The following is a 14,683-nucleotide window of genomic DNA, read 5'->3' as shown; positions in this document are numbered from 1 at the left end:
TAACCTGTGATGCACTTCCTCTGTGGGATATAGAGATGAACCGTTTGCTGCGTATAATGATATCAATGGATCTCAGCGGTCCACTACTGAGTAAAAAGGAAAGTAAGTCCCACAAGGGGAAAGTCTAACTAACTCTTTTTTCATAAGTTTTTGAAAAACTAAAAATACTTTGTAGTAATATATCAAATAATATCAAGGAATTTCAAGGAAATGAGAAATAAAACCCAGGGTGATGGGAGGCCCAAGGACAGGGTAAAGGAGGAACACACACATGATTGTTAATTACCAGTGTTCTAGTCCTTGTGTTGAATGGTGGGTCAATAGATGTATGAGCAATAAAAAGAAAATGAAAAAATCAATACAAAAGGGGTAAGAAGGTAGGAAAATTACAGGAGAACAAGTCTACATTCTTATGAGATTTTATGTATCCATAATATCTTAGATTGGCAAAGTAGTAATTTTCTTTAATTATAAAAATAATTAATAATTATTTTCTGAAATTTTGCTAGCATTTTCAGAAGAAAAAACCTAGCTGATTTCACACTTTTTCAAACCAAGCAGTCATTTGAGATTTGAAACATTAAAATAAATCTGCCTGACATTGAAATAAGCATTTTTTTTTTTTTTGCCAAATTTGCCAATGTGGAATTTTGAAGCTATTCATTCTAATCAAGAGGCAGGAGCTCTGTCCTTATAATTCATCACCATCTCACAAGATAATACCTTAGAACTCTTAGCTGTCTTTTAAAAATTCTCTCTCAGAGGGTACTCACAGTAATTCTAGGAAATAGTCTGTTGGAAGTCTGCCTATTGTATTTGATAACCCATGTGGAAAAATAGAGAACCTTCTAAAGTATTAATTTAGGGGAAATTTCCTGAAGTTTTGCAGCTTTGATGAATTTGAGTTTCCTCCCTTAATTGTGTCAGGTGATGTAAGGAGATATGGAAAATTCTGTGACCTTGCAGTGAGGCTCTGACCTGTCGATTTAAAAAGGCCCCTAGAGGTAGAAGCAAGAACTGACTAACATCCTCTGCCCCAGATCACCCGGTCTCTATGCCGAGCACATTTCTGATCCATACTTCAACCTGCTCTACAACGAAAGCTTGGAAATTTGCATTTCAAAGTACACTTGGTACTTGGAATGCAATATTTCTTTCCATTGTTGCCGTGGCAAAGTGCAGAGTGCCCCCATGTTCACAGCCAACTGCTCTAAAAGACGAATGACTCAGGGAAGCTCTCCAAGAAGATGTTGCCAGCCTCCTAGATATTTCCACAATATCCTTAAAGACAGAGGAAATTGTTCATTAAGACATACAGCTGTTGTCCGTGGAGAAACACAGAAAGCCAATTTTATTTCTTAATAAGCCATGCAGAAGGAAAGGAAAATTGTCTTTGTTAAGATTGGTCATCTCGGGGGTTGAGTATCTGTGGGTTCCATCATCCCAATGAAATGAAATCCGTAAGATTTCCTGAGTTCTTCTGTTACGCTAAAATTTTTCCCATGTCAAATATTACTTAAAGTGAGTCACTGGCTAAGCTAAATGACTTCCCTTCTTTCTCTTTCACAGAATTTTCTTTCTCATTGTATTACATGTTATAATGGAATTTTACCGGTTTCTAAAAAGCAAACCATCCTTTGACACTCTGAAGGAAGCCTACCACTGTGTTTATGGGACGGTGACTTACGTCGCCCACCACGTTTTGTTCTTCACTAGATACAGGTCATAAAAGCGCAACCCTGTGAGGCTCCTATAGGAACAATAGGGCATCTCTTTGTTTTATGCCCCATGCCTAAAGTGCATTTCCTCACTGTTATCTTGAGCTACTCTTGAAAGAAGACATTATCCAAGAGGTACTTTACAAAGAATAAATAATGGGATTTTCATGCACTTTGAAATGGCATTGCTTTATCACAAATGGAAAGAGACCTTTTCAACTGGCAGAGAAGTAAGCATGATCTTTACCTACTGGACATATTTATTCCTACAAGGGTGTGTTCATGTCTTGCCTCATATTTGCCCAATTAGGATGATTCTTCCCCCGACTCAGAGATCTGGATTCAGTTAAGTTCCCTGCCCACGTATGGTGCTCTCTTAAGAGTGTCCGGACCTGAGGTAGAAGAGCTCTCCGAGGTCTCCAACTTCACAATGGAAGATGTCAACAACCAGAAAATTAGGTATACAACCACTTTGTATTACTTGACAGAGTTTGTAAAAATTGTATTAAAATATTTAAGCAACTGACCGGTAGTCCCTTGAAAGATTATATTGCCGCATTTTTAAACAGAGATGCAGCCGTCTTACGTGGCTTGTCCCGGAGCTCATTCATTTGATTCTGCTCTCCCTCCCCTCTGCAGGTACTCCGCTGTGTCTGAGACTGACGGTCTGGTTACTGATGGCTTCCATTTCTCTGTCTCCGATATGGACCGCAACCGTCTGGACGATCAGATGTTTACCATCATGATCACGCCTGTTCAGAAGCCGCCCCCAGTCCTTGCGTTTGCTGACCTCATCACGGTAAATGGTTCTCAGAGCAATGGGCAGTGAGTGCTGTGCAGAGATGAAATCCGTTCTGATGTAAATACAGGATTTCTACCTGAATCGGCTGCCAAGTTCTTCCTCCAAAGTGTCTAGGCAATTGTGTCAAGATACGCAAACTCAATCAGGAGTTTTTCAGAAAGTATGAGAAAATATATGCAGAAGATCAAATAATTGTATTTACATTATCTAGTAAAAAAAAAATTCATGTGCTAGACATAAATGCTAAGTGTGTGTAGTATTTTGTATACTATACTAGGTACATATAGTAATGGAAGTAAAATTATAAATGGAATATATCTTTCAGGAGTTAAAAATCTAATGCTTCTGAGAACTAAAATATGGGGAGATGGACAATGTCCCCAAGTCACTTTTTAAGCTAATATTTATTACTGTAAAGGTTATTTATAGTTCCTAGGGGTGGGGAGGGAGGGGGCCATAAGATATGTCCCATTCATGAGGTTACCCAGACCTGAGTTCAAGTGCTGCTTCTGTTACTTACTAGCTGAGTGACCCTGGACCAACGATATAATCTTTCTTGGCCCCAATTTCATCTTTAAACTGTAACTATTCCTGTTACCTAAAGGATTGCTCTGATAGTTAACAAAATACCATTTAAATCCCCCAGTACATACCAACACATGGTAGGGATTCCATAAAAGTTAATTCAATCTCCTTGTCCTGCTCCGTGTACATACCACATGCCAAAAACTCAAAGAGTTTTTCTGGTTTTGCCAAGCAACTAAAAATCCGTAAAACTGCCTTGTTTCCAAATGGTTCTGATATTGCATACCCTGGGAACCCATTTGGCTCTTCTCCATCGCCAGAGTCAGGGTGAGCTTCCACTCTGTACCTCGTAGATCTTCCTACATCTGGCCAAGCATTGTTCAGAGTGGAAAGGCTCAGGCGCCCCAACAGGCCAGCAGAAGCACCAGGATCAGGTCACGGGGTTAGCATACAAAGCAGGGCCCTAAAGGAAAAAAGTTAGGTCCAGCAAGTGCTTTTACTAAGATGGATTCATTTTCCTCCTTAACCTTAAGGTGTGCACTCACTTTGAGGTGTGGGGAGGAAGCCCTTTCCTCCTGCACCCCTATCAGTATGTACCCTAAGGGGATGAGCGGGACTTTCCTGCTGGGTGGGGGCGCCTGCCGGACAGTCACCCTCCCGGTCCGCGAGGGAGGACGGACGGGTCATCCCCGGGCTGCAGGCTTTGGAACGACGGGAGGGAAGCAAGGCAGCCGCGCCGCCGCGCAGCTGTGCTCAGGTGGGGGTTAGAACGGGCCAGAGCCGCTTCATAACCAGATCCATCACGGAGGCCGCACCGCTCTGAAGGGAGACACAGGAGCCGGTGTCGGAATGCCGCTCTGCGAGGCGCGGAGCGAGAGCCGGCCGGCCGCGGCCCGTTCTTCATCCCGTCTGCAGAGGCTTTGCCTGCTCGAGGCCGCGGAGCCGGTGCTGGGAGGTGCCCCCAGGCAGCGCTTTCCGATCCGGCTCTTTTCACGGCAGTTCTGGCCGCCGGGGACTGCACAATCTCTTCTTTCGTAGGTCGACGAGGGAGGGCGAGCCCCACTCTCCTTCCACCACTTCTTCGCCGCCGACGACCAGGACAGCCTTCGGGGCGACGCCGTCATTAAGCTGAGCGCTCTGCCCCGATTCGGCTGCATCGAGAACGCGGGCACAGGTAGGCGGTGGCCGGGCGGCAGAGTGGCTCCAGACCTGGCGACAAGGGAGGGTGGGGGGAGCAGCTGCCTCCAGTCCAAGCTGGACGTGGGGGCTAAGGAGGAACAGATCCATTTCCAAGAAACAGGAGGGAGGGAGGTTCAGTCACTCAGAATCTCCTGAGCATTTCCTTCGTGCCAGGCACAGGGGTGTAACGGGACACAAAAGGAACAGACACCCCTACCTTCCTGTGGCCGCAGACCCCGGGGGGCGGGGGGACAGGTAAGAAGCCGAACAAAGGAGAAGATCGGGTAAGATGTAGGAGGCCCCTCAGGGCTGCGAGACAAGGCAGCGGCGTGGGGGTCAGGCGCGCCAGCAACGGGGAGAGGAAGGACCCATGGCCTCAGAGCCCAGGGTCAAGGACATAAGGATGCCTGTCCTCCGCTGCGAGGCGGCCGTGGCTCACCTGAGCCCCTGCTCCGGGTTCAGCTCCTTTGAAGGCTGTGACATGGATTGGACGGCCTGCTTGTCCGTCTGTGACCCCTCAACATCCCCCCGCTCCACCATCTGCCCTGGACACCCGCTGCCCTTGCTGCGTGTCACAGGGAAGGAGAGGCGAGACGGCGTGTCCTGTCCTCGGTCCTCCGAGACCGCAGTGACTGGCAGTTGAGACAGGTCCCCGCAGGTCACCGGCGGCTGCCTCTGCGGTGAGATCTCCGAGGGCTGGTGCGTGGCTCTAATTGGCGTGTCAGTAGCAGCTCCCGCTGAGAGGCCCTGGACTGAGCGTGTCTGGCGCCAGCATGGGGCCTGGGGTTGGAGCCTTGTCCCCTGAAATCCATTTAGCGGCGGCCTCATTTTCCTCCAGAAAACTGCGGGTCCTTCCCCCAATATTGCCTTTCATTGCGGGCACTCGGATTTATCGCCGACTTAGATCTGTCTCAACACGTTTGTGCCAGAGAGAAAGGATGTGAAGGTGAGGGAGACACAGCCCCTGCCTTGAATGGGAGGCAGAGAGGAAGATCGGTAAATGGCAGGAAACCAGACACACTGGCACAGGGAAAGGGCCAAACCCTGAGGAGGTACACAGCGCAAAACAGTGGATTCCGTCTGAGAAGGCGGGAATGGCTGTTGCAAGGGGAAGGGTTAGCGACAGTCTCACGGCGGGCAGAGGGAAGGGCATGGACAAAGGTGGGGAGACCTGAAAGGGTCATTGCCTCCCGTCTCTACCTCTTTTCTCTCCAGGGTTTTGTTTTTTTTTAAAGTCTCCCTAATGTGCTTTGGCATTAACCTGGACTGCCTACAGGGGAGTATTTCCCTGGCCTAGAAGTCAAATTTCTGCCAAGCTCCAGCTCTCTAAACAGTGATTCTCAGACTTTCGTGTGTACACGACTTAGCTGGAGGCTCGTGAAAACACAGTGTCCTGAGCAGAGGCTGGGGGGGCCCATGCGTTTGCGTTTCCCCCCAGCTCATAGGCGATGCCACAGCTGCCGGCCCGGGGACCGCATTTGGAGAATCACTGCTCTGCGTCAGTATGAGCCTGGGAGTAAGAAAAAGGTGTTCAGGCGGCTGTGGGCGGGGCGGGGGGTGCAGATAATGATCCCAAGACACTTTAAGGGCTCCAGCCGTCTCTCCGGGGTGTTGAGCCCAAGCCTGTTTTGTGTGCATGAAGCCAGCTCTCCGGATTCAGAGCCCAGCAGCCGCAGGACGCCTTTTGGAAACATTACAAGGAGCAGCTTTAACTTCTTACCAGCAAGCCAGGAAGAAGCGGAGTCATGTGTTGTGGGGCGGGAAAGGAACAGCACGGGCTCTACAGTCAGTTAGGACCAACGCAAATGGAACAGACCCACCTTGACCTCCTCGAGGGCGTGCGTCACTGGTTCCCGCACCACACGGTAGTAGATGCTCGGGATGAGAGCCTGCGTGCATCAGGAACGATTTAATTTGCACACAGTGTACTCTGCTGAAGGAGGTGAGGAAGCACATTAATGAGAACGATTTACGTGAAAAAGCAGAAGGTGCAGTTTTGAAACTGGGAAGGCTGGTGCTTAAAGCTTCAGTGACATTCACTTGTTGAATGGCTTATTTTCCAATGACAGGAAGTGAGACATTTCTCTCTGGGAGTATATTTTTAGGCATCATTTAGTTTATTAACCCAAGTAAACAAGCCACATTTTTCATATTTGCTATCGGTCAGTGTAAAGGGAAAATAAAAATTCGAAGGAATGACAGCACTTTGTCCTGGAAACACCGACCGTGTGTGCTAGGGACTATCCGGTCACAGGTCGCTCAGACCCCTCCATGCTCCTGGTATCAAGAGGAACCAAATCCGTTGGGTAAAATCTAACACAGTTCATGTCGAAGAAAAAACCCTTGTCCTGAGTTCTAATTTCAAACAAATTGTAAGTAACACTTTTTCAGTCCTAGCCTTTCTGTTGGAAGGTTAACCAAAAAAATGACACTGTCTACAATTCAGGAAGTCAGTGGCTTTTTGATTTATGACCTGATCTTTGCAAAGAGCCATGGAAGAGACAAAGAGAAAGCTTTGTTGCTTTCAGAAATTCTATACACACTTTTCTTTGTTGATATGTATCCAGGGGATGTTTGAAGATACAGGGTTTCTCTTTTTCCTCTCTTTAGAGGAAAATGTGGTAACAACTTAAAATCAATCAATTAGAGAGACTCAGACCAAGGAAGAGACAAGCCATCCATCATTTAGACAGTGTTTACTCTTCCCCTTGGCCTTTTCCGGGTTTGGCTGGGGTTGGGATGAAAAGAAGAGTTAACCAGAACCAGCTCGATGTCCAGAGTTCGGCATGGAACTTGAGCATCTCAGTGCTTGGACGGCTGTGGATGGTCCCGGAGCATCGCAGCAGCCCTGGTGTGCCATCCCAGGGGCTGAGCTCTGACCCATGGGGAGGTTTCCTTAAGGAACTGAGGTCAAATGAAAACACGCTTATTGAGGTATCTCTTAGATAAAGTATACAGTTAATCTTTTCTTACATAGAGGAGGATTCCTGGGGTGCCTGGGTGGCTCATTTGTTTAGCTCCTGCCTTCGGCTCAGATCATGATCCCAGGCTCCTGGGATCAAGGCCTGCATTGGGCTCCCTGCTCAGCAGGAACCTGCTTCTCCCTCCCCCTCTCCACCTGCCCGTGTTCCCTCTCTCGCTTTGCTCTCTCGGTCAAATAAGTAAATAAAATCTTAAAAAAAAAAAAGAAGGAGGAGGAGGAGGTGGCTTCCTCTTGCCTGGTGTGCGAGGCAGCGTGCTTTTGAAACTGACCAAAGCTTAAGGTGGCACCTTGCCTTTGTGTTGTTACTCGTCTGAGAACTGATTTTATCACAGATTTCTAACAAAACAACCGCGGATTCTTTTTTTTAATTCTTGCTATATACAGTAACGTTCTGAGTGCTTTCATGCATCTTATCTCATTTGGTTCCCTGTCGAAACAGCCGGGCAGGCAAACCATGTGTGGATGAGAAATAGTAGGGAAACTGGAATTTAACCCTGAGTCTTTCATTTCGAGCCTTCTGTTCTTTCCATCCTCCATTTTTATCCTCTAGCGTATTTTGTCTTTTGTTGATAATGCTGTCATGTTTTCTAGTTCAGCCTAGTAAGCAAGCACGGGTGGATCAAGGTAAAAGTTCTGTCTTGATGTTGACGCAGGTGATCGTTTTGGCCCTGGAACTACCAGTGACCCAGAGGCGTCATTCCCTATTCAAGATGTCCTGGAAAACTACATTTATTACTTTCAGAGCGTTCATGAAAGCATTGAGCCAACGCATGACGTTTTTAGTTTTTATGTAAGTGATGGACACAGTCGCTCAGAAGTCCACAGCATCAATATCACCATTGAGGTAAAGATTTCGAAGTTGGAACAGGGGGCCTCTGACAAAAATGTCCCAGCATTAGCTAGCCTTCCAGGAGCTCAAAAACAAGATCGCATTTAACCTTCAGTTTTCAAGGTCAACTTAAAAATACAATCCTGACCTTGAGGACACTTGTAGAATTAAGGCTAGCATTTGGAGAGGGTCTGATTTGGAAATCTGAATTTCCACTTCGGGGTAAAATGTGTTCATTCTGTGTGAAAACGGTTTGTGAGGGTCAGACAGAGAAACAGTGTCAGTCTCATATTTAGCTGAAAACCAACATATACCTATTATCCCCTGAAACTATTGTATTTAGTCACATGCATACTTGCCTTTTCTTACATTTTTGATGCATGTATTTGTTAAATTGTAACATCAAAGAAACCTGTTCCTTGATGCTGTATTTATTCTCACTTGAGCAACTGGAGAGCTTGCTCTCCCAGCCCGGTGAGACAGAGAGAGAAAAGGTAAAACTCACAATGGAATACCCTCTCTCCTAGGAAAGGACACCTTCCGAGGTGGTACAGAGGGGCTGGCATGGGGTCAGGGAGACAGTTTTAGGAACTCACACCTTTAAATATGGTGTCGTCCTACAGTACTCTGATACTCTTCGGGTTTTCTAGGACAGTTTTGATTTCAAACAATGTGCTCTTTTATCCTCAAAATATACTCATACTTCTCTAACCACATGTCCAGATTTTTGGTCCAAAAAATACGATCACTGTCCCCGTGGAAAATATCTTGAAGATTTCTGTAGAACGTCCGTTACTTTTCAAGGGGACATTTTGCTGGTGTGACTTGCTCTTCTTTCAAACAAACCATTTTGACGGAGAATTGAAGATGGTGACCATTAAATACTATTTTGAGAGTGAAAGTTGATGTAACAATGGTGCTTTCACTGACTAAGGTGCATTTTCTTTCTTAAACCAATATCCGCGTGAGACCTGATATTTTATGCTTTCATCAGAGGAAGAACGACGAGCCTCCCAGGATGACCTTGCGGCCCCTCGGCGTGCAGCTGAGCTCGGGAGTGGTGATAAGCAATTCTTCCCTGAGCCTGCAGGACCTGGACACTCCAGATAATGAGCTGGTTTTTGTATTGACAAAAAAGCCTGACCACGGTAGGACCAACTGCATGGCAAGCTTCTTAATCGAGAGGGCTGTTAGGATTTTAGAATAAGCACAGATTTCTGTTGGTTTTTCCTCTGCTTTTCCTGTGCATAGCCCATTCTTTGCATCAGAGTATAATCAGATTCACAGCTAGCCAATATTCTTTGGGGTCACCGTGGACACCAGTGGCTCTAAAAAGTCTGAATCCCAGGTAATTGGTGTCTCGGAAATTCAATTTCAGCTGTTTTCTTGCTCTCCTATATAACCTCGGGCAAGACAGGTTTAGAGTTCTATTCTCATAGCAGGCTGCATTGCTGGATGGTCCTGGGCCACCTCGTGCAAGGAACAGTGCGGCCCCCTTGTTACTAATTGCACAAGGTGTTTACATCAGGTTAGAGGTGAGCTGGATGTCTTTATGAACTTGATCCTTTTGCAAAGAAAGCACTTTTCCTGATTAAACCAGAGGTAAAAACCACCATGGGAATCTTTCACCTACTTCTTTTCTAAGTGCCGTCCCTCTGGTATTAGCCAAAGCTCTGGAACTTTCATCTCCCAGGTGGTACCTTAGTGTATCCTAACCCCCGTGGTCTTTTAAAGATGAAGTTTCACTGTCGATGGAAGGTTAATAGAAGAGTCTGTTGGTCAATGCATTTTATCTTCCTTCACTTTTGCTTTCTTTAATGAAGCACTTTAACTGTCCCATCATGATACACATGACCCTTGAAAACAGAAAAATATGCTCCCACCCAAAGATGTCTAGTGTCCTTCTGAATTTAAAAGGAATTCAAAACACAGTCCCTTCTCCCCTCCCAGGTGCCCTAGAAGGAAAGCAGCAGAAGCGTGCTCTTTGCACTTTGCAGGTGGGGAAAATAAGGTGTAGTTAATGCAGCGAGTTTGAGTTCATAGAGGGAGACTTGATTTCTAAGCCACTGTATTACCACATGAATTGTGTCTCCTTAAGAGATTTTTGAACAGGAAAAGTTGGATCTTATCTTCTTTATTTGTAGATGAGGCCACAGATCAGCCCCCTGTGCCTCTATAGAAAATTCTCAGTCATTGGTCATTTATGTGTGTGTGTCACCAAGAGCCTCTGAGGTGCTGGACAGTCTACCCAGGCTCATGCTAGCTGACAAAATCGGGCCATTCTTTGGTGCCATATGTATTCTACTTTTGTTTCTTTGTTTTTCTTTACTCTCTTCTTCAGGCCATCTGCTCTGGAGGGAAACTGCTTCTGAGCCTCTGGAAAATGGAAGGGTTTTAACTCAAGGCTCCTCCTTCACCTACCAGGATGTGCTGGCCGGGCTGGTCGGGTACATGCCTGGTGGCCCCGGGGTGGCAGTGGATGAGTTCCGGTTCTCCCTCACGGATGGCCTCCACATGGACACCGGGAGGATGGAGATATACATAGAGCTGCCTACAAGCGGCTCCCCCAATGTGGCCGTAAACCGAGGCCTTCAACTCTCAGCAGGTACTGCGGGAATGGGAGAGAGCAGCTGCAGTCCCTCCGTTCCATTCATTCCGTCCTTGTCAGGGCGCGGGTTAGCTCTGTGGGAGGGTATTGAACTAGGCCTTCAGAAGTCAGAGAGACCCGAGGTGGGGAGAGCTATTCTTTTAGGGACACAAGCATTGTGAGTGACTAATGTAAATCTCTGTGTAACTGTCTGTGAATTTGAGAAGAGATTGAGAAGAGTTTAGAGTACTTCCAGGGCCCTCAAAACCTCAGTGTATCCAGCTACTCAGGCCAATGCCCAGCCAGCCCCATGGGAAACAACGGCAACAGCAACAGAAGAAATCCAACAGAGTTTTCAAAACACTTACTTTCAAGTGGCAAGGGAGCATGGGGGGTGCAATTCAGAAGCCATCATACACGAAAGAGATTATAAAAATAACTGAGAGTCACTAGACGTGGTATCCTAGGGTATAAGATTCGCAAGTTTGCCTGTCTATAAGCAGCACTTGAAGGACCCGTGACATGTCATTCTTGAATCAGTTGGCAGTAGGGAGTCACTTAGTGTGCCTTTTCCCCCCAGAACATCTGCATCCCAGTGGGGTCCTATGTGTTTATCTACCCTTAGTTTCACATGTGTCTTGTAGTGAAAACTATACAGCATGATGGTATCTGAAAATTGGCAGATTCCCAAAAGTCCCCTTTATCGATCTGAGATTTCCCTCTCGCCTATTTACAAGCCGGTCAGTCAGCCCGTCGGTGTTTCATGGGTGCTGATAGAAGACAAGAGGCTCCTGGGTCAGAGACCACATACTTTGTTACTCACTGCACGATGGACAGCATTGCCATCAGCAACTTTGTATCGTTTCCCTTGGCACTCCAAGACTGGTGGAGACGATGCGGAAGGCCCGGAGGGATGCCTTCACGAGCAGTGGGAGGCGTTACAGAAGAAGAACGCTGAGCTTGGGGGGACTCCCCGTGTTACAGTAACAATAAGCAAGTCTGATCTTTGTCCCAGAGGAAGATTATCACCTCATCCCTCGGGGCTGCTTGCTGAGAATGGCCTGGGGAAAGAATAGTTCGGTCTTGCATCATTGGCATTACCAGCAAGAACGCACAGGAGGCCCAGGGCTCAGCCAAACAACTAGGATGTATTACACATGAATGACAAGCATCTACTTCACCTGAATTTACTATTTTTAATATGAGCTGGACAGGAAAGCAAGGGGCAAGGCCCTGAGAAGAAGTGTTCACCACTTGCTCATGTCTCGCCACCATCCCCAGCAACCTTCATAGCCTTCCAGGGCCCAGCACTCAGAGCCCCCTGTTTTATAATCTTGTAAACGTTGATTTTAACTATTTGGTTTGAGGTGGCAACAAGATGCATTTATAAGTTTATGTAAATCTGTTGCTTATGATTTAATGAACCTCAAGACGGTAAATAAGTTAGGTCCAAGAAGGTTTCACCAAAGATGTAGGAGTTGATACATCAGTCTAGAAAGGGGTAACTGCTAGGTCCCAGGAGTAGAGTGAGCACAGCACAGGGAGAGTGAAATGGATCAGGAGAGAGAAGGGCTCAGATCTAAACCCAAGGGAGGATTAACAAATTGGGAAGTTGGGATTGTTTCACTTAGGGAAATTAAAATGTATGCAGCTGGAATTGGAGAAGTGCAAGCACCCAGTACTCACTTAAACCGAGGCAACGTGTGATCATTTGGTCTCCTGAAATCACTTGACAGTGATGGACAATGACCTCCTGTCTCCCACTCTCTTCCAGGGTCTGTAGCACGCATCACAGAGCAGCATCTGAGAGTGACAGATACTGATTCGGACGACCGCCAGGTGATGTACATAATGAAGGAGGATCCTGGCGCGGGGAGCCTGCAGATGGTGAAGAATGACAACACCGAACAAATCTCCGTGAGAGGCCCCGTCCGGAGTTTCACCCAGGCCGACATCAGCCAAGGTCAGCTGGCTCCCTTGCACCTGCCCGGACTCAGAGTCCACCCACGGTAGCAAATGGGAGTTAAATGCCTGGTGGCTTGCGGCAGTAAACTGCACTCTTTGTTTTGAATGAGAGCTGGTTATAGTTTCATTTATTCTTTCTTGTCTCCTCCAATTTTTGTTTAAAAAAAAAAAAAAGAGACTGTCCTTCTTGGCTAAAATGTGTTCATGCTTTGACATAGCATTGATGAAATTTGGGGCTATTATAGAGGGAAAAAAATAATTTTGACTTGCTATGATGCTAAAAAGTGTGTGTGAGAGAGAAAAGGAAAAGGAAGTGAATTGGGATGGATTAAGGTGGAAATTATGCCTGCCTTAGGTGAGCAATTTATATCTCTCCTCAGCTCCCCAAAGAGCACAAGTTAATGAACTAAGCAAAATGGAAGGGCGTAAATCGGAGCCGCCCGGGGGAGATGACATAGCTCATCCCTCCTCCAGGAAATGCTGATGTAACGTAGAAGCATAAATGTTAAATGCTCCAGCGTTACTCTACAGTTCTTTCAGGAGTAAAAAAGGAGGGGGAAGGTTACATCGTGGGGGGAAAAAAAGTAACCCAAAGTCATGGGACAATGTGCAATTCCATTTGGAGATGGAAACACGGCCCTGAGGAGCAGAAGTAAAGGTTTTGTCCATGCACTGACACTCAGATGGGTCACAGCCGAATTCTCATTGGGCCTGTCTGTACTTTACCGAAGGGCCTGGAGTGGACCACGGGGTAATAGTTCCTTAATTATTCTTGGCCTCGGTGTCTCTTTGTAAGAATGAGACTGGGTACCTCCCCCTAGATGTTTGGTTACATTTACATTGTGAGGTACCTGGACGTGATGCGGGGGCTGAACAAAAATGTCGGGTTCATGCTTCTCCCCATGGATCTTTGTGACGAGTGTATAGAATGTATCCGTTAACTTGCTGGTTGGAGCTGTATTCAGTGTTGTTTCAGAAATGACCTAAGGCTGCCCTGGGAGGTGGGAGTGAGGCGCTCTGGGAGAATATGGGCTGCACGACGTGGGTATCTGGCCCATGATGCGGGTGCCATCGCCGCACATTTTCCATGTGGTTACTTCCTTCGAGTCTTTCCCAAAAGCTGAGCCTCCATGAACGGTGGTGCTTGGGCTGATTTCATTATGAGAGTGTTTTTGATGAGGAGGAAGTCAAGAGTGGGAAGGGAAAGGGAGGAATTGAAAACTTCAGATTAAAATGTCTAAAGCAATGTCCAAGAGAGGAAGGTGTTAATGGCGTCATTGGTGAGAATACCGATTAGATCCCCACTTCCCGCTTCAGAAATAAGAGCAGAAAGCACTGATCGTGAATCTTCATTATCTTGTCCTTTTTTCCAGGCCAAGTGGAATACAGACACAGGAAAGGAGAATCTGGCGGGAGCTTCACTTTTAAATTTGATGTGGTTGATGGAGAAGGCAACACGCTGATGGGCCAGTCATTTTCCATCAGCGTTTTGGGTAAGGGGGCATTGGGTTTCTAAAAATATTCCAGAAGGTATGAGGTCATAGAGTGTACACTGTGCTCACCTTGTTACCCAGCTCCGTGGGACTCTGGAACCCTATCCTCTCTGTAGCGAGAAGCTCTGGCTCCTTGGGGCTCTCTTTGAGGGACAGGTCCAAGGGTTATTCTGATTTTACTCCTGGGCCCCAGGCCCGGAACTGAAGAAAGGAGGCTGAAAGGATCCCCTTTCCAATCACTGTTTCTGACATTTTCAGAAGACAATTCCCCACCAGTCATCACCACCAACAAAGGGCTGGTCTTGGATGAGAACTCAGCGGAGAAAATCACCGCTCTGCAGCTCTCTGCCACTGACCAGGAGAGTATGCCGACAGACCTGGTCTATACCATCACGAGACAGCCCGAGCTGGGCCACCTGGAACATGCCGCCTCACCAGGTGAGCCTGTCCTCTCTTGCTTCGTCCAACCAAAAGGTGGGATTTGTAAGTGTTGGGGGTAAGCCACACACACCTAGAACCTGCCTTGGTTAATATTTATTTTTGCCTTGTTGATTTTGACCATTATGTACTGCTTTGTATCATACTTGGCACACAGTAGATGC

The 14,683-nt window shown here is 46.8% G+C and overlaps 1 protein-coding gene across 1 annotated transcript in view; it reads left to right on the top strand.

Annotated features, from left to right (window-relative positions):
• The window catches only part of FRAS1 (Fraser extracellular matrix complex subunit 1), a 399,170-nt gene that overhangs the window by 313,445 nt on the left and 71,042 nt on the right, over nt 1-14,683 (top strand). Inside the window, exons 39-47 of the mRNA XM_032883154.1 lie at nt 2,029-2,177; nt 2,358-2,517; nt 4,084-4,219; nt 7,861-8,051; nt 9,031-9,184; nt 10,378-10,641; nt 12,398-12,586; nt 13,962-14,081; nt 14,340-14,519. Of these exons, the coding sequence (XP_032739045.1) occupies nt 2,029-2,177; nt 2,358-2,517; nt 4,084-4,219; nt 7,861-8,051; nt 9,031-9,184; nt 10,378-10,641; nt 12,398-12,586; nt 13,962-14,081; nt 14,340-14,519 (1,543 nt within the window). The remainder of the gene's footprint in view (nt 1-2,028; nt 2,178-2,357; nt 2,518-4,083; nt 4,220-7,860; nt 8,052-9,030; nt 9,185-10,377; nt 10,642-12,397; nt 12,587-13,961; nt 14,082-14,339; nt 14,520-14,683) is intronic.

This window comes from Lontra canadensis, unplaced genomic scaffold (assembly GCF_010015895.1).
Source record: "Lontra canadensis isolate GAN:19392208 unplaced genomic scaffold, GSC_riverotter_1.0 scaffold1, whole genome shotgun sequence".
In the NCBI taxonomy this organism is placed as follows: Eukaryota; Metazoa; Chordata; class Mammalia; order Carnivora; family Mustelidae; genus Lontra; species Lontra canadensis.
Note: the sequence above shows the minus strand (reverse complement) of the source record. Positions and strands in the feature narration are given on the sequence as shown.